At 59.6% G+C, this 19,013-nt stretch overlaps 1 protein-coding gene across 1 annotated transcript in view; it reads left to right on the forward strand.

The window, feature by feature from the left end:
• Window positions 1-19,013, forward strand: part of CACNA2D2 (calcium voltage-gated channel auxiliary subunit alpha2delta 2) — a 156,056-nt gene that overhangs the window by 119,868 nt on the left and 17,175 nt on the right. The window contains exons 4-6 of the mRNA XM_011364753.1: window positions 6,107-6,166; window positions 13,778-13,822; window positions 17,052-17,193. Coding sequence (XP_011363055.1) covers window positions 6,107-6,166; window positions 13,778-13,822; window positions 17,052-17,193 — 247 coding nt within the window. The remainder of the gene's footprint in view (window positions 1-6,106; window positions 6,167-13,777; window positions 13,823-17,051; window positions 17,194-19,013) is intronic.

The following is a 19,013-nucleotide window of genomic DNA, read 5'->3' on the forward strand; positions in this document are numbered from 1 at the left end:
CCGGCATCTCCATCACCTGCCGTGCGTCCTAGGACACGGGTCCTGGTCAGCCCGCGCTGCCCGTCCATGCTGGTGTACTGCTCCTCACCCGTCGGAACCTGGCAAAATGGGGCATCAGGACAGGACCTGCCCTCAGAAGGTCATGGGGCGTGAGGTTGCCCCGTAAAGCTCTGAGCACATTATGTGCCATGGATGGTGGCAGTCAAAGGGTTATCAAGGCAGCCCTTGCGGCAGGACTGTCCCCATGCACCTCCCCCAGGCCATAAGTCGTGCAAGGATGAGGCCAAGTTAGGGTTCTCCTGGTCCCTGACTGCAGACGTACCTCCTTGGAGCAAGCGATAGACAAATGCCCACTCAGGCCACGGTAGCAGGAAGGAGAGACCACAGGGCCAGGACCCCCGCGCTGCCTGCGTGGCCGCTCCTACTGTCAGCCCTGGGGTTCCAGCTCCCTCCTTACTGAGCTGCACCTTGCTTCATTATTATGCAGATATTTTAATTATGCAGATATGTTTTTAGACAGTTTTAAATATGTATATTATTTACTCATTAGACCATAACAGCTCTGAAAATTGGAAATCTGTATTTAGTATCTATCAGTGCACCATACAGAGCTAATACAGGGCCCGAAGGCGGGCAGGGAAAACAGGGCAGCAAGGGCGCCACTGCTGGGTGGGGCAGGGACTGCTGGGCGCCCTGGTGCTTAGCCCCCTCCCGGGGTCTGGGCCCAGGGACAATAAGGTTGGGGGGTGTGTTCAGAGCAGCATCTGGGTCACTGATCCCCTCTCCTGGGGGAAGGGGAGAGGAGCCACTCTGGGGGGCAGGTGAGGGTCACCTGAGCCCAAGCAGCCAGACTCCTCCACCTGGCCAGACCTGGCCCTGCCTTGGGATGTTCACTGGTTGACCTGAGTTTGATGTCCTCTCCACCACTTCCTCACTAGGGACCTGGGGCAGTGACAGTAATGCTCTGAACCTCAGTCCCCTCATCTGTAAAGAGAAGATCCACCTCTTTACAGACTGAGGGGTCTGGCTAGGGGCGGGCGGGGAGGGTGAGGAAGAGGCACAGTCTTCCTACGTGTGGTTGGATTAATGTGCCAGTCCGTGAGGACTTGGCCCAAGGTAGGTGCCAGGGGCAGTATCTAGTATCATCCTGCCATCGTTACCTTTCTCGCCACCCTCTGGCAGTGTTCTTGGGGTTGAGTGCCGGGACTTTGCTGCCTCCGACTCAGAGCCCCGCTATCACAGCTTCCACTGGGCTCAGCCTCCGGTGGCCCAGATCTCAATATCCTATGCCCCACAAGTTCAGGGCCTTTTATCCAAAACCTCTCATCCTCTTGGAAGAGGGAGTAGCTATGACTAATTAAGACCAAAAAACTCGAACAGTCTTCCCTCTGGGCTGCACAGAACAAATCCTATTTGATGGGCAGCTGCTTCCAGACCCTTTTGGACTGGGCCAGCACTGAGAGGAGGGGCTCCCCGGTGAGGGGGGTGAGGGGAAGAGGCCCAGGAGAAGTGGGAGCACCCAGCCTTGCGGGGAGGAGCAGGCCCTCAAAAAGGATGAAGAAGCTTGGCTTGAGGGCTCCAGCACCCCGACACTCAAGCCCCGCCCCTCCCAGCATGCAGTGGTGCCCTCTCCTCTCTGAGTTGCCTCCGAGGGGTACCCCACCACAGCCCAGGTCCCTTATCTCAGTTCATCTGTCGGCTCCAGGGCAATTGAAAGACATTTAACTGTGAAATTGGAAGGTAAGGTGGAGGCTCCTCCCTAGGGGGGCTCTGTCCCCAGCCCAGCACACCGCCAGTCCTCCTCTTCCTTGCCTTTTCCTGTAAGAACAGTTTCGGGAGCTGAGGGAAATTGATTGTTAAGTGAAACTCTGATAATTGCCTCTGAAATGCCCGCTGTTACTGTGATGGACTTGGCCGTGAGCAGCCCCGCTCAGCAGTCCCACCGCAGTTCCCGCCAACACCTGGGCCCTGATGGGGACATCGCAGGTCAGGCAAGCCACCATCAGCGACTTCGTAACCACATTACTTTCGTAGCAGCCCTGACTCTCCAGGATGTGATGCGGAAAAGAGGCTCAGAGAAGTTAAACCATACACCTGGGGCCACACAGCTCACAGCCTCTACCCAGGTTCAGAGCCACTCTGACCTTGATTTAGCAGATGGTCGTTGTGCACCTACTACGTGTCAGGGGCCAGGTTACTATAGGGTTCTCTGGGTGCCGTGGTGGGGACGGATGGGGGCTTGGCAGGGGTCAAGGAGTGGTTAGGAGGAGGATGAGGTCTAAGCGAACACCTCAAGGCTGAGGGCGTGAGCCGGGCTGGAGGAGTCTGGGCGAGAATGCACAGGAGGGGACAGAACGTGCAGGACCTGGCAGCAGGAGGGCCAGAGCCTGCAGGTGGCTCCGAGAACAAGCCTGAGCAGGGAGCTGGTCCCAGGGGAACAGGCGCTCCGGTCAGGGATGAGATCAGAGCGTACCCCCCAGACAGGCGAGGCCTGGAGACAGGACCAAGCCGTGGCCCCACCTCTGCCCCTGCCCTGCCGGGGTTCTTGGTGGGTTGTCCCTTCACCTCTGAGCCTCAGTTTCCTTCCCCATCCTGCCCACCCCTGGGCCATCAGGAGGACCTCTAAGAGATGGGAGAAAAGCTTGAGGAAGACGAACCTAGGGGCAGGGTGGGGGTGGGGCTGCGAGCCAGCCCCAGACGGGCCTGACTGCTGTGGGCTCTGTGCAGACAGGAGCCCAAGGCTCTGAGCGTTGCCAGCGGGGAGGGGACTGGCAGGGGCAAAGGAAGGCTTCCAGGGGAGGTGACAGAGTCTGGTAGGGCTGACTGAGATGGCAGGGAGCACATCCCAGGCAGAAAAAGTGGGTAACGGGAAGGCCCAGAGGTGGGCAGGAGACCTGCATGCTTAGAGCCAGCCACAGAAACCCCGGGGGACCACACCCTGTGAGTGGCTTCTGGAAGCTGGAGCAAGGGGGCTGCCAAGAATCTACCCTCTGCATGGGTACAGTTACCATCTCTAATTTATGAGCAGGAAACTGAGGGCGGGGGAAGCCACTTGCTCAGGGCAGCCAGGATTGGAACCCAGTCCAAGGCCAGGGTCCAGCCTCTGATCCCCGCCTGAGGTCCCTCAGGTGTGCCGGTGGGTGGTCCCAGTCCTCCCTCACTCTGTCCTCAAGCCTGACAGGACCCAGGCAGCCACAGCCTGCCCACTCCACCGCCACTCAGCTGCCCGGCCCTCCCTCCCGCACCACCAGGCCTGTGTTTAGCAGTTTGCACACGTCCAGCGCCCGGGGATGGACTGATTGATCTGTAACACCGAAAAAATAATAATGGCTTGATCGTTACTGAGGATTAAAAGTAATCCTTTCACTGTGGCTATTGCAACTCCGTTATTCACGAGTCAGCGGGCTGACCCGGGCCTTGGAGCCTGCAGACTCCATGAGTTCAAGGAGGCTGGGGGTTGGGGCCCTCGCTCCCTGGGGCTCCCTCCCCTTGGCTGCTAGGCCAGGGAGCTGGAGGGGCGGCAGCCCCCGTGTTCCTGGGGCCTGTGAATCCCAGGGTCAGAGCCCAGCCCTGAGGGGATAAGGAAGGGGGCGCGTGCAGTATTGGCCAAGGCTCCCCGTATGAGGTGCAGCCCCAGGGGCTGCTCCCAAGGCTTCTCCCTCTCTCAACCAGGCCAGGTGCTGAGCTTGCATAATAGATGCTCAGTTAGCAGTACTGACAAGTGTTAACCACATGTGTCACACGGTAATGTCCTCTGCGGAAGGGTACTGCAGGCTCGTGACTCAGGAGCCTCACTGCCCCTGGGGGGTTGTGGTTTAGGTGGAAAGGAGCCCCGCCCCCCCACGTAAAGAGAGGGGTGGGAGTCGGGCACAGGTGAACCCCCGGGGCCTCCGGAAAGCTTTGCCTTTCAGACACAGAGCCATAGGGAGCTGCTGAGGGCTTGGGGTCAGGGAGAGGCCACACACTCGGATCCATATTTTAAGGCTCTAGGTGCCATGAGGAGAATAGATGACAAAGGGCAAGAGAGGACGCAGGAGCCTGAGGGGGGACAGAGCCTGTGCTGGGGACAACGGTAGGTGGTTTGACACCAAGGGCCGGATGTAGGGGGCAGTGGTTCCAAGGCGGATGGGCATATTCCAAGTGTGGGCTCTGGTGGGCCTGAGGGTCACCCCAGGAAGGGCCAGGATTGGAGGCAGGACATGGAGGTATCTGGTTGTAGAGAGGCCTGTGGTCCCTGAGGCTGGATAAGGCGGGTGGGGCCACCCAAGCAGTAACAGGTTGGCAGAGGCTGGAACTGACAAAAAAAGGTAGGCGGGGTAGCAGGAGAGGGCAGTGGAGGCCAGGAGGGGCTCAGTATTGTGAAGCGAGGGGTTTGACTTCAAGAGGGACTTCCCTGCCCTGCCCCCAGGACCCCCAGCCTCATAGGCCTTCCAGCATCCAGTTCTCTCGGCCTGAGGAGGAGGGGAAGCCAGGCCCAGCAGGAGTGGGGGTGGCTGTGGACAGGTCCTCTAACCACCAGGCATGACATCCTGCCCCAGAGAGAGGAGGCCGCACCTCTGCAAGGAGTCCCACCATGCCCCCCACACTGTTCCACGCTGGGAGGGAGGAAAAGCTGGTCTCCCGAGTCCTGACTCCCGTTTCCCATGGTGGGCAGATGCCAGGCTTTGTTAGAACCTCACCTGTACGGCCCCCATGGCCCAGCAGGCCTGGACTGATGGATAAGGGTGTGTGTCCTGAGCACCAAGAAGCCAGGGCCTTCTGAGGCAGGGCTGGAGGCCAGGAGACAGGACGCTACTGCTCCGCGCATGGAATGGAGTGAGGCCGGAGTGGGAGACCAGAGCCTCTTTTCCTGAAAGAGCCACAGTGTCGCTCACCAGGCATGGTGGGCCCTGTGGAATGCGCCCTCAGTTCTTGGTCATGGGCTGGGCAAGGCAAACGCAGTGCCGAGAGCCAGGCTCAGGGCCCCAGTGCAGCCCAGACTCACTCTGTGACCTTGGGCAGGCTGCTCTCCATCTCCATGCCTCGGTATCCTTATCTAAGGGGACATCAGGCACGTTGGGAACGGTGGCAGGTACACACGGTGTGTTGCTGGCCGGAGGGAGGGTTTGGCACGCAGTAAGTGACTAGTTTGTAGTGACAGTGATCATTATGATTAGCAAGACTTCACTGCATTCAGTTCTGTGGGAGGCCCCAGAGGGCCCTCTTCAGGAGCCCCAAGACTTCCTGGAAGGACAGGGTCCGTGGAGGTTCACAATAACAATCTCTAGGCAGCTCAGCCCCTCCTCCAGGAAGCCTTCCCTGACATCCCAAGTTCCCACAGCACTGAGCTTTCTAGAAGCACCTCAGCTATTCCTGCCCTGCATGTTCTACCCGGTTCCATATCTGTTTCCTGCTCTGGACTGTGAGAGGGCCAGGCCGGTGCTGCCATGTCCCCACACATCAGCATGGCGTGGTGCCAGGAGTGCAGATGGCAGACATACAGCTGTTCTCAAGGGGGGCTGGATGGAGAAGGCCTCAGGAGCCAGCCCCAAAGGAAGGGCTGGGCTCATGTGGACAAAAGGCTTGGAGAGCCTTGTAGGGAAGGGCCTCGGGAAGCCGGGATGGGATCGGCGGTGGTGGGCCTGGGTGGGCAGAGAAGGGCCGTGGGCCCTGAGTGAGCTGGGAACACAGGCACGTCACCGAGGCACTCTGCCCCTTGTGGCAGTTTACCCTTCGCTGGGAAGGGCCTTCTTCTTGGTGCTGGGGTGACACCGGTTTGTAGCAGGTAGAGAATGGCATTGGGGCTTGACTCCAGGTCCTGGAGCCTGCTCTGTTCTGGGGATCCCCTGCCATTCTGTGGGCAGGAGTGTGGCTGGGCTGAAGTACCGGGAGTCCCATGGAGATACCACTTGGGTTATTTTGTGCAGGTATCACCTTTACGGTGTGAACCCAACTGTAGGTGGGGGAAGGGCCCCACAGCAAGCTGGAGAATGTCTAGGATTCTGGCAGGGTGCAGGGAGGAAGTCCCTGAGCCAGCCTGGTCCCTGGGGGTGCTGGGGATGGAGAAAGCTTTGGGCTGAGCACGGGCCTCCCTCAGCCTCTGACCTTCCTGTGCTCTGTTCCTCAGAGACTGGCCGATGCTGCAGAGAACTTCCAGAAAGCTCACCGCTGGCAGGACAACATCAAGGTACGAACAGTGCCCTCCCCAGCCCTAAGACCTGCCCACCCCTAGCAAGGGTGGCTGTGAATGCAGCGAGGCGGGAGCCTGCCCACACCCACTGGAGGGGCACCAAGGGCTCTGTGGGGTGGAGCCGGGAGCTCTGCCCAGCATTCAACAGACGTTTGAGGCTCTCCTTGGTGCGGGGACACAGAGTATAGATACGAACCTGTCATTCCATTCCAGAGGAGCTGTGGAGTCCCCTGTGAAGTTTGCTCTGAAGTGATGCTCCCTAAGTGGGTGGTTAAGAAGGTGCCAGACTCCTTAGCAAGCCTCCAGGGCAAAGAAGCCCCTCGATTCTGACTTTAATACACTGACCTGGAAGAGACTCTGGGATAAGGGTCCCTAACCCGCTCCCAGGACTTCCCTGAGCAGCGGCCTGTCTTCCAGGAGGCCCTGAGGCTGGGATTGGGGACCAGGCTTTCTTTCCACCGGTGGTGCTCAGTCAGAGCCCAGGCCCCGAGGGTGTGGGGGTGCGAGAAGCTGGTAGCGGTACTCTTCTTGAGAGCAGAAGGGCCCAGAATGTGGGGGAGGGAAGGAGAGCCTCACTGACCCCCAGCCTCACACCTAAGTGGCCCTCACAAATTCAGGCAGCTGTGTTTGATCTGGGCCAGATATACCAGCAGCCCTCTGTCAGGCCAGCATCTCAGGGGGTCGCAGTAAGCCAGGAGACTGAGGCAGGGCTCCTCCCAGACTCAGGGAACCTCCAATGCCGAAGATGGGAACCCTTGGGGACCAAAACAGCTGGCAGGGCTTTCTATGTCCTCCATAGCTGTTCGGGCATCTGGGCCACGCCTCCTAGTGGTCTCTATGCTAAACACCGAGAGAGGCACCAAGAGCTGCCCCCTGGTAGCCATAAGGAGGGTGGGAGTGGGGCAGGCCCTTGGCTCACTCCAGCACTGGACCTGGCCCATCTGGGAAGCAGGTGGGATCATTATCCTGCACAGAGTGGTTAGACCTACCCGAGGTTACATGTTGGTAGCAGAGATTCACGGCCAGGCTGTCAGGCGCCAGGGTGTTCATGCCTATGATCCAGGCTCCCTAAACCTCCTCCTGCTCCCTGGTCCCCATCCCGCCAGACACCCTGAGACCCACCCCACCTTGCCCACACCATGGCATTCTTCCCTGGCTGCCCTGATGGGTGCTGGGTGCTACCCTCAAGGAGCTCACGTGGGTTTGGGGTAATGAACGAATTTTTCACAGTGAGCACATAAATGAGCTAGTGACTCCCTGGACCACCCCCCACCTTCCAGGGGCTCAGAACTGCCCTTTTCTCCCTCCTCATTCCAGCACCCCCCCCGCCCCCCGTCACTGGAGCCCCCGACTTCTCAGCCCCTTGATCAGAAATACACATGGCGGCAGCTACTTGGACTCATTGGCCGCTCAGACCACACCCCCACTGCAAACAGCCCTGAGCCTGCCCCCGAGACCCCAGCATCTGGCTGTCCCTGCCTCCTTGCCAAGCTCACCTCCCCACCCCGCTTCCTGTGCTCCAGCCGCACTGAGCACCTCACTCAGGCCCACTCCTCATCTCGGGACCGAATTTCCTCCGTTCCTCCTGGAAGCCCATCTCCCTTCCCAGCGATAGCCCATCAGCCCCTCCTCCTTTGAGCAGTAAGCCAGGGGACTAAGGCCGTTCCTTTGTTCCTGCCGTACCTGCTTCCTCCCCTCCCCGCCAGGGCAGGTGTGCAGAGCGGGCACAGGAGAGTGAGTGGAGGAATCAGGAGAAACAATGAAAAGACCCGCCCCCGGCCTGGCTTTCTCTGCCTCCCAGTCCAGGCTCCAAACAGGAAGACAGAGAGGCTGCCTCAGCCCCAAACTGCTATTCTCTTCCCGACTCCAAGGGTCACCCTGCCAGGTCCCTGGCCCCTAGTTTTCAGCTACTATCTAAGGCAGGAGCAGCTTACCCCAGGCCAGAGTGAGCACCCCTCTCATGGGGAAAGCAGATGGTTCCCAAGGCCTGCAAGGAAGGAGGGCCAAGGTCTCAGGGGCACCCAGGGGCTGGTAAGACAGGTGCTACTTGAGGACCCGCTCCCCGCACACTGGGTCACAGTCCCTGTGCGACCCAGCGAGGGCTCACCCCTCTCTGGGCCTCAGTTTCCCCATTTGGCGAAGGACTGGCTGGTGTTGGCACTGCCTGTCATCGCAGACATGGTAGGTGGAGGGGTCGGCCCACACCTTGGGCCATGTGGGTACCAAGTCAGGGCCAGTGCAGGTGCATCTCTTGGCCACACCGGCCCATAGACCCAGGTGCTTCTGTCCCAAGATGAGGCAGGAGCAGGTTCTGACTGGTCCCCTCCCTCGCGCTTGACCTGAGATTCTTCCAGCTGTGGGTGTGACCACAGGGCCAGCTGGGCCCAGCCTTATCTGCCAGTGCTCACCATGACCCCCAGTTTATCAGTCTGCTGTCTGTCTGTCTCTCCTCCCACTGGTCCCTTGGGCATGGTGGAGCAGTAGTCACCCCTGCTCTTCCCCAGAAGCTCTGCAGCTGCCCCAGCTGCCAGGCCGAAAGGCACCAGTGCTAATGGTGGGCTCATTAGGTGACACGCTGCCAGCCCTGCCTAGCCTGCTGGGGAGAGCTGGCAGCGGCCGCAAGTGGGGACTATCCGCGCCAGGGGGGATTCGGGGATGACTTGCAGCTGGGGAAGGGATGGTGTTTTTGTCCCTTGTGGGCACTCCACTCACCCTTGAAACCAAGTCCTTCCCAACAACCTTCAGGAAGTGACAGATAAGGAGCCATGTTCCTCCTCAGCAATCAGGAGGGGCCCCTGGCCTGAGCCACAACCCCAGCGTCAAACTCACGCCCTTTGCACAGGCCGGGCCTTCCCCCGGGAACGCCCTTCCCTTCTCCTCGGAGGCCAATGCCTCTCCCTCTCCAGTTAACTTCCTAAGGCTCCTCTTTCTGGTCCCAGCCCTAGGATTGGCCCCCACTGCCCATAGCACCCACCTTTGGTACCTCTGTCACAGATGGTCCCCAGGGCAGGCTGCCCCAGGCCAGCGTCCCTGTGGGCTGGTCTGTCTGCCCCACCCGCAGCTCCTCTAGGCCAGAAGCAATTGAGCCTAGCTCAGTGCTGTTCATCACCTGTCTATGTGCTCGGCCAAGTGCCCTGTGGACAGAGTGACCAGGAGTAGCCAGGCCTCGGTCTTCTTACCTCTGAGATGAGGAGGATGGCACCGTGGGGCCAGACTGGAATTCGCTGCATGATTAACAGGGCGTGGCCCTCCCTGTGTCAACAGCACACAATAGGTCTGCATGCAGACCTCTGAGAAACGGACAGTGGCGTACTCACATCCACACACACGCACACCCATCCAAACCAGCTCGGGGGTTTTGGGGGTCCTGGAGCCTGCAGAGTCAGAGCTGGAACGGATAGCAAGAGCAAGATGTCCGGATTGAAGCCCTGCTGCTCTCCCTCCTCCTCCCAGGTCATGACCTCACACACCTCGCTGTAGCAGGGGCAGGGAACCGGTAGCCACAGCCTTGGCCACCAAGGAAACCGTGGCCCTTGTTAGCAGGCAGCACTGCCCATGGCCCTTGCAGACGGGCAGCAGGTGCTCTGGTGCCCGTAACACTTAGGGTAGATAAAGATGGCCCACCTGCCGGACACTGCGCCTGGCACCAGCACCCGACTGCGCCAGCATTATGTGCCATCTAAACCACCACCAGGAATGAACGGAGCCAGGGCATGGGTGGCAGAGGCAGGAGAGGCGATTGATTCCCCAGGCCCTCAATGCCAACATCAGGACCGGCAGGACAAAGCCCTGCCCTGGGAGTCTAATGGAGAAAGCAGTCCTACCCTGGGGACTCTGATGGGAGAGTCACAGTCCTATCCTGGGGACTCTGATGGGAGAGACACAGTCCTACCCTGGGGACTCTGATGGGAGAGTCACAGTCCTATCCTGGGGACTCTGATGGGAGAGACACAGTCCTATCCCGGGGACTCTGATGGGAGAGACACAGTCCTACCCCAGGGACTCTGATGGGAGAGACACAGTCCTATCCCGGGGACTCTGATGGGAGAGTCACAGTCCTACCCCAGGGACTCTGATGGGAGAGTCACAGTCCTACCCCAGGGACTCTGATGGGAGAGTCACAGTCCTATCCTGGGGACTCTGATGGGAGAAGTCGCTTTGCCTGGGGACCTAAAGGGAGGGCTGTAAAGGCTGGGCCAGGCCAGAGGGGCCAGCTGGACAGGACCGGTGGTCTCCCTGGCCTGAGGCTGCCCCAGCCATCAGGCGTGCTGCCTGCCTCCCTGCCAAGCCGGCGACAGACGGCTCTCTCAGAAAACAGTCCTCTTGGCTGGACTGAGCTGGCAGTGAGCCAGGGCAAGAAGGCCAAGCGTCCTCACTGGTGTAGCTGGGCCGCTGGCCTGGGCCCTGCTCGGAGGCCTGGTGGGCAGGCGGCCGTCAGGTCTGGCCAGGCCACGGCAGCCACCTTCTGTGGCACCAAACTGCCACTCCCCATGCTCACCCCATGCTCACATCCTCGCCCTGTTCCCCACCTGCCAACACCCCTCATGCCCTCTCTCGGGCTCAACTCCAGCTAAGGAGAATGTGTGTGTCATCTGTACAATGGCCATACGTGTCCCCCAGCCCCACCCCTCATGTGTCATCCATGTACAGAAACCCGCATGGGCATGTGTGTGAGTTAGAGGGGGTGATTTCCCCACCCCTGCCCAGTTTGAGGAAAATGGCCCCTAGAATATCAGGAAACAAAGGGGAGGTGTTGGGGTATGGACCCCAGACCTTAATGACACCCATTTCACCCCACCCAGGGCATTTCTTCCACATTCAGGCCCCTCCCGGGGCTGTGGAGTTGAAAACATAAGGGGTTCCCCCCTTGAGTAGGGTTAGCCCTTTCCCCTGGGACGCCCAGCTCCCCATCCTCACAGCACCCTCAGATGAGGCAGCATCATCCTGATTTCATAATGAGAAGTCCTGCCGCTGAGGCTGCAGGATTTCACAGACACCCTCGCCCCATCGGTGAGATGGGGTGATCTCTGGGAGTCTTTGTGGGACCACTGGGGTCTGCACTCACTGCTCAAGATCCCAGGGCACAGGTGTTCAGGTCAGGATCGAGGCCGGGACCCTTTGCCAAGGCCCCTGTGTGTCATCGCTAAGTGATGTTGCCTCCTTATCTAGCCCGGAGGCAGGTGCCAGTGGAAGACACTGGGCCCTGTGCAGGCCAAAGCAGACACACACAAGCCTTTCCAGGGGCCCTCCCGCCCTGACCCCAATGGCCCCGGCTCCACATCACGTCAAGCGTAGCCGCCACAGCTGTGTTTACCATGTACTTTCACACATTTGACCTTGTCCTCCACCACCCCATGCTAATGCTGCTCTTGACCAAGGAAGGGCACCAGCTGGCCCTTCGAGGTAGGAGACATGGGGAGGACTCCTGCCCAAATGCACCCCAGCCCCTGGAACAAGGACCGCATAAAGACCCCTGAGCCTCACCCCCGAGTCTGCAGGGGGCCGGAACCCTCCTGTATGCCACGTTCCTCCTGTGTCCCTGATGCCACCAACCTCTGATCCTCCCCCGAAACCATGAAACGGGACAAAGAGAGAAAGGGAGTCTCTGGAGCAGCTGGAGAAAGGGGTGGCCGCGTGAACACTGGGGCGTCTGGACGGAGACGCGCGCAGGGCCGGCCACGGCTGTGAGAGAGCCCAGGGCCCCTGGAGGCTTGAGAGCGCCGGGCCACCAGCCGTGCCCTTTCCTGTCCTTGCGAAAGTCTTGCTTGAAAGGTTGGAGGCGAAGCCCCGTGCTAATCTGCAGTCCTCCCGCCGAGAGCCGCGCATTCTCGCTGCGGAGGGCGAGCGCGGCAGAGCCGTGTTTATAACCCCCTTTCAGATAACAAATCACATTTTCTTTTCGCCAGCGAGTGTGTTGAATTGATATTTTTTCCCCTCGGTTTAATGGGTTTGTGTGTTCAGGAATGATCTTCATCAACCGAAACTCTTTATTGTGTTTGATGTAATGTCAGCTTTCATTACGCGCTCCCGTCCGAGCCTGGCGCGGGGGAAGGCGGAGCATCCTGGAGCCCGGACCCCGCCCCCGCCCCGCCCCCGCCCCGCCCCCTGGGCTCCAGTCTTTCTGGGCTGGTGGGTGGACGAGTGTGGGAGGGGTTGGAGATGGGTCCAGAAGGCGGGTGGAACCAGGGTGCAAAGCCTCTCTTATCCCTGCCATAGTGTCCCGGTCTGTACGGTGGGGTCACAGGGCTGTCAGGGAGGACCCGGGATTCAATGTGTGCAAAGCGCTAGACACAGCAGATACTTCAGATGACTGAAACTATCAAGTGGCCTTCAGTCTTACGTTCATCAAGAGGTTGTCGTCTAGGCCAAGATGGTGCCAGGCGTGTGGTCAGTGTTCCAGAACGCTTGCAGTGTGCCTGCGGGTGTCCAGCCAGTGGCCTGACTCCCCGCCCCCAGACCATTGGTGGGAAACAACCCACGACTGTTCCCCACAATAAGCCCCAGTTTGACCACCTCGAACCATGGCCTCAGACTCAGCACCTGAGCAATCAGCACAGCCAAGCCCCTCCCTTGAAGCATGAGAAGCCCGAGCTCAGAGAGGGAGCAGTGCAACTGGTCACACAGCAAATGGGGCCCAGCCAGGCCTGGGCCAGGGGCAGCCAGGATGACTTCTGCCCACCACGGAGTATGTGCTGGCCCTGTGCTTACTGTTTTATGGCCAGACCTGTGGTCACACTTGGTCGTCACCCCCATTTGCAGACCATTGAGAAACAGGCCAGTGAGTGAGGGACCGCCAGAGCTATGCTCCAGGTTTTGCTGTACAAAACGAGGCTGAGGAGCACCAGGGGAGGGCGACTCCCACAGTGGCCCTATTCCATGTCCTGCCTGGGACCCATCAGGGCAGGGGTGGGGTGGCCCCTCCTGAGCGGGTAGCACATTGACGGCACCAGATTCACCTTCTGGCGGCCTCTGTCAGCCATGCTCAGTGCTGATTAAAGATCATTAAACATGAAATTAGCCCGTTTGTGTTACGGATCCCCCGGGTGGCCAGTGATTATGACGCGCAGATGGCCGAGAACCTAGGCAGCAGGCAGGCTGGCCAGGCCGGGGCGGGCGGGGCGGGCACGGGCAGCCGAGGGCTGGGAGGCAGGCTCGGGGGCCGGGCTTTGTTTTCTCCCGATCCTGTTGTGCAAACCCCCTCGCATTTCACAACAAATCACAGATAATTAATAAGTACATGCCCGTAATGAGCAGGCTTTTTAATAGAAGAAATTGGAAGATGCAGCGTCGAGTCATTATTTCACTCTTGCCCAGACTCGGCTCTGTTTTTCCATCTTCTTCACTCCCCCTGGTTCTGCTTCGGCCAGAGTCTCTGCAGACAGGCTGGTTCAGACCCACTGCAGAGACCCTGGAGTCAGCAAGAGCCCCTGAGGACAGTCCCTGGTCCCCCAGGGGAGGGGCACCCCGGCCTGACTCATCCTGCCTCCCTGGGTGGCAGCTCTGGCCGGAGGAACCTGAGGAGGCCGTTCCAGGCGTTGCGGCCGGGGGTCCTGGTTGCGCCTCCAGAGACCTTGGGCTGTGAGTGTTGAGGCCTCTCTCCCCAACCAGGAGGAAGACATCGTGTACTATGATGCCAAGGCTGATGCTGAGCTGGTAAGTGCCCCCGCCTACACTGGGGGGAGGGGCAGCTGCCAGAGCTACCGGCCCTCTCTGAGCTAGTGGCCTCAGCTGGAAAATGAGTGTCGGGCTCGATGCTGCTTTCGGATTATGAACTCAAACCAGCAGGGCTGTGGTGGCACAAACCCCCACCCTACACCTCCCACAAACCCTGGAGGCCCAGACGCCTCCAGGGCTGTGTCTCTGTGACTAAGGGGCACGGCTTCACTGCACAGTATGGGGCAGGCCTGGACCCCAGCCATGGGCAGGGTAGTGAGGCGCTTGGACTCCCTCCCATAGATCAGTTCAGGTGCCAGTGTGGAGAGGGGTGCCGAGTTGTACGAGAGCAAGGAGGAGAGGGAGCAGTCGGGGAGGGCTTCCTGGAGGTGGCAGGCAAGGCCAGGATTTAGGCTGCAGTGCCGTCAGGTGTTTCAGGTCAGTGCAGGTTCCCTTCCCTGTGGTGAGGGGAACAGCAGCTCAGTGTGCTGAGCACCCCACAGCCTGGCTCCATGCTCAGTCAGTCTCGCCCCAGCTGCAGGGGCAGCCTAGGTCCTCTGTGCCTGTTCTTCAGATGACAGAGACCATTTGGGTGGGTGAGGGCCTCCAGAGGAGACGAGGGTGTCAAGGGGCAGGGCACACGGAGTGGACCTATCAAGGCCCAAATCCATCTGCCTGCCTTTGAGGCAAAAGTAGTTGAACCCAGCTGTCTCCTCTGAAAACAGAGCTGTCACAACGTCTCAGCCTCTGGGGCCCCACCTGTGCTGGCTGGTGCAGGAGACCCAAAATCCAGTCTTTTTCTCCCTATCGGCCTGGGGGGTCTCCTGCAGGGAGCTGGCTGTGTCTGGTGACACCAGAAGGTCAGCAGGAAGGAAAGGATCCCTGCAGGGGGTCCACGGTGCCAGGCTGGCCTGGGGGAGCCATCGAGAGGACAGGCAGGCAGGGGCCCTGAGAAGGAGGGGTGGGTGGGCTAAAGCAGGTGTGCTTCCCCCTTGGCTGAGCCTCTGTGGCTCCCAGAGAAGTTGCTAAAATTAAAGCTGGAATCTGAAATTCAAATGAAGAGCGAACCTTTAATTAGACCCTGAATCTAATTCCTTACCCCCCTCAGCAGCGGGCTGTAATTTTAGCAATCAGTGCATTAAATATAAACCAGGAGACTGCGATGGCCCACCATACAAAGCCCTGGGCATGGGGCTGCCACTGAGGGGCTCTTTGGCCTGTGAGGGGGCCTAGCCCCCTGCCAGGACACGGAACCAGCCGCCAGCAGCCCCAATGCATCCAGGACCCCCGGCCCCTAGCGCTAAATCATATTCCCTGTCCCCACCCCCTTGGCCATCTGCTGGGGCACTAGGGGCAGCCCAAGGAGGAAGATCACCCCAAGCGGGGCCGGGCCACGGTCAGGTAGCCCAGACACCCGGCCCAGCCCAGCCCTGGCATAAATTCTGCACACACACATTTGCTGACTCCCCCTTCTTGTTGTGTTGTATTGTTTTTTTAATCTTTGCCAGAGGTACAGTTAGAGATCTTTCTAGACCATTTACTTTTAAATTACCAGCCAGAAGGTGGGGGTGGGGGAAAGAGAAGGAAGGAAAAAGTTCGCCAGCTGATAGCTTATCAGAACGGAATCCAAATGTCACATTAGTTGGGAAAGTTGGGAGATTAAATTCTCCGGCGCCCTTCATCTGCCGCTGACATTTCGGGGGCTTTCTTCCCGTGAGCCTCCCCTCCTCCTCGAAGAACGAAGAACGTGAGTAGCTCACGCCTCAGAGGCGGCGGCTCCCTGCTCTGGCCTCTGCGGGGCAGCTGCCCGCCCGGCTTTACCCGGCACCAAGAGCTTCAGAGGGTCCTCCTAGGGTGCGCCGAGGTGGGTGGAGGGGCCGCACGCTGGGAGACACAGAGGGAGGGCAGCACATGGCTTGGGTTGTGCTGTATAAATTTCACTCTTGAAAAGATGAAAAGGAGTTTGCTGCAGGCCCTTCGGAGCCGTGCCAGCACCCACACAGGCCGGCCACTGTCCCCCCATCCGGGAGCACTCCCGGGGTGGGGCAAGCACATCCAGCTGGGTGGAGAGGCAGATCACCCTGACGAGACGCAGCCTGGGCAAACGCCTGGAGGGGGAGCCGAGGGGTGTGCCAGGACCCGGTGAGCGGTGGGGTCGGTTGTCACAGTGCCATCCACAGCGGAGAGATGAGTTGTGCCTTGTCAAGGGTGGGAACAGGTCTTGCCAGGCAGTGAGGGAGCATGCGGGGGATTCAATGAAGGAGGAGCTGCTTAGCTCCTCCCTCCCAGGACACAAGCCCCGGCTCTGCCCCTTGGCCCGCCTGCCTTTTCCTTGTCTCCCCTTCACTCCACCACCATCTGTCCCTCCCCCTTACACACCTGCACCCATGCCCGTCCACCCCCCACCCCCACCCCCGCGGCTCCGGCATCAACACTGTCGTCGCAGACCCACTCCTGCCAGCCTGGGGTGGTGGGCGGGGGCTCACAGCGCATGCCCAGCCTGCCTGGCCAGAGATGCAGTAATTGGCACCTGTCAGACAGCTGCAGCCCATTTTAGAAAGTCACGGGGGCTTTTACAGTCCCGCTGCTAGCAGGCGCCACAGACCCTCCTCCCAGAGGTTACTGGTCTCAGTGCTAGCCCCTGCTCCAGCCCGGCTCTCCCCAGGACTCCCCAGCTCAGCCCTAGAGCCACGCTGCTGCAGGGGTTGGTGCCCCTGCCCCAGATGGGGCCAGTGGCCTCTCCCTGCTGCCAAAGGAACTCTGTACAGGGATTGGGCGGGGCCTGGTGGGGGTCCCAGATCTCCTGGGAAGGGCTGACAGGCTCCCTGTGATTGCACAAGGCACGTCCTCAGGCAGAGGTCTGCAGCCCATTCCTCACTGGCTCCAAGATTTGTCTCCTTCACTGATAACTGGTTTCCAAAGATGTCAGGAAGGGGTCGGTTTGGTTTGGGTTTTGGAATCTGGGTTTAGCGAACGTGGGAATGGCAGGTGAGGTGGGCGGGGGGCAGATGGAAGTCACAAGCCTCCTGGATAAGGGGAACATACCCAGTGTCCATCTGTCCTTGTGTCTCACCATCTCTCTCTCTCTCTCTGGGTCTCTGACTCCAAGAGTCTGATTCCGAGATGCCCCTATGCCTAGACTGGCCCTCCCCTGCCTGCAGGCCTGTGTGACCCCACTCCACCATTGCTGGCCCTGACACTGCCATGTGGGGGGGGTTCCTTTCTGCAGGATGACCCTGAGAGTGAGGATATGGAGAGGGGTTCCAAGGCCAGCACCCTAAGGCTGGACTTCGTTGAGGACTCAAACTTCAAGAACAAGGTCAACTATTCGTACACGGCAGTGCAGATCCCCACGGATATCTACAAAGGCTGTGAGTGTGCAGCGTGATTGGGCCAAGGCCTACCGCCAGGGTACTGCCAGGTCCCAGGTGCCCAGCCATCTACTGTCAGCCCCCTCTACCCAAGGTCACCCGTGCTCGCCTCTCAGACTCACCCACACGCAGGCATCAAGCCACTCGGGCACAGCCTCACAGTGGCTGGGCGGTCCCCGAGCCTCTCACCTTGTGCATGGTCTCCTGTTTGCACACGCATGCCCACAGCCGTGCCCTCACATGCCGGGCCAAGTCCCCGCCCACCCCAAGCAGCTCCCCCGTCCCCTGGTGCCACGTGGGAATGGTGGCAGAGCCACCAACCACATCAGATGGACATAAGGGCTGGGGGTCAGGGAGCGACCCCTCACACAGACACCACCTGTAACACCTTCCTCCTGTTCTTGGCGTGGAGGAGGAGTGGGTAGAGGGCAGCTGAGAGTCCAAGCTCCGGGGACAGTTTAGCACAGTGGGGAAACCGGGTCACTACAGCTAGGAGGATTTCGGTCAGACATGAGGAGGGCCTTACTGACCGTCTTGAGAGGTGTGGCGGAGGGGGCCAGGAGTCAAACACCAGATGGGGAGCTCTAGCAGCAGGATTCAAGGCTCTGGGGTCTGCTGATTCTACATGATCCTGGGGGTGCCTACAGGGTAGTCCCAGAATCTAGGGGGCCCACTGGATGGCAGATCTTGGGGCAAAGGTCCCTGAGCTTCTGGGCAGTCTTCAGAATGTGGGGAATCCTCCAGGGTCCTCAGGGAGGCTTAGGGTCAGCCCGCCCTTCTGGGCAGCCTCGGGCGGGGGTGCGGGCGGATGCTGCCCCGCCCCGCCCCCTCCACAGGCCACCTGCCCGAGCCAGTCGAGGGGCACTATCACAAGCAGGCACGCTAATTAAAACAGGAGCCACACCGCCCTCCCCAGTCACCCCTCGCTACCCACACAAATTACATTTTATATGTTTTTTATTTACTGTGTCACTTTTAATTAAATCTGTAATCGCTTGCCCGAGGGGGCATGGTCCCCATTTTCCAACTTCGCATGATCCGAGAGCGTGTTCTCGTGGAAGCGGGCGTGCGCACGTCGGCCAAGGAGCAGGCTCTTTCCAGGCGGGGCCCGGAGTGTTTGCACAGTCGCATGTGGGAGTGCGTGCGTGCACGCGGTGGGGTCATGACTCGTGCAGAGACTGCCCAGCCAGGCCGGGGTCTTCCCTTGGCTCTTGACCTGAAGTCAGAAACAACCCCTGCCAGCAGCTAGATAGGCTTCCAGGATGATCTGGTCTAAACCTCTCATTGTGCAGATGGGGAAACTGAGGCCCAGCGACGGGTGGAACTTGCCAGGCAGACTCTCCCAGGGCAGACAATGCTGTGTGGAACATCTGAGAGCCTGACTTTATTTTTCCCTTAAAGAGAAAAATAGAGCTTGTTTAACTCACTAAGTTTCTAAATTAAGAACAGGACCGTAACAGTGTTCAATAGGCACAACCAATGCTAGAAATGTGTTTTGTTTTCACATTATGGTCAGTTAAGGGGAGCCGCAGAGACAGAGAGAGGGGAGCAAGAGGAGCGGGGGAGGGAGGATTAAGCAGCAGACAAGACACAGCAAAGGTCCCAGAGCAGAGGGACAAGTGCGCAGGCAAGTGTCGGCACCCCGCCTGTGGGCAAAGCCTGGAGCCTGTGTGTCTTTAAATCACAGCTCTTCATCCGCTCTGAAGGCATCAGTGTTCAGAAGCTGTCCTCTGGGGAGAGGGGCAGGGCCTTTGGAAGGCATCCTCTGGCTCTCACTTGGGGTGGACCTTTGACAGGGACAGTGGGGTGGAGGGAGAGGC

The sequence above is a fragment of the Pteropus vampyrus genome, unplaced genomic scaffold (assembly GCF_000151845.1).
Source record: "Pteropus vampyrus isolate Shadow unplaced genomic scaffold, Pvam_2.0 Scaffold100, whole genome shotgun sequence".
In the NCBI taxonomy this organism is placed as follows: domain Eukaryota; kingdom Metazoa; phylum Chordata; class Mammalia; order Chiroptera; family Pteropodidae; genus Pteropus; species Pteropus vampyrus.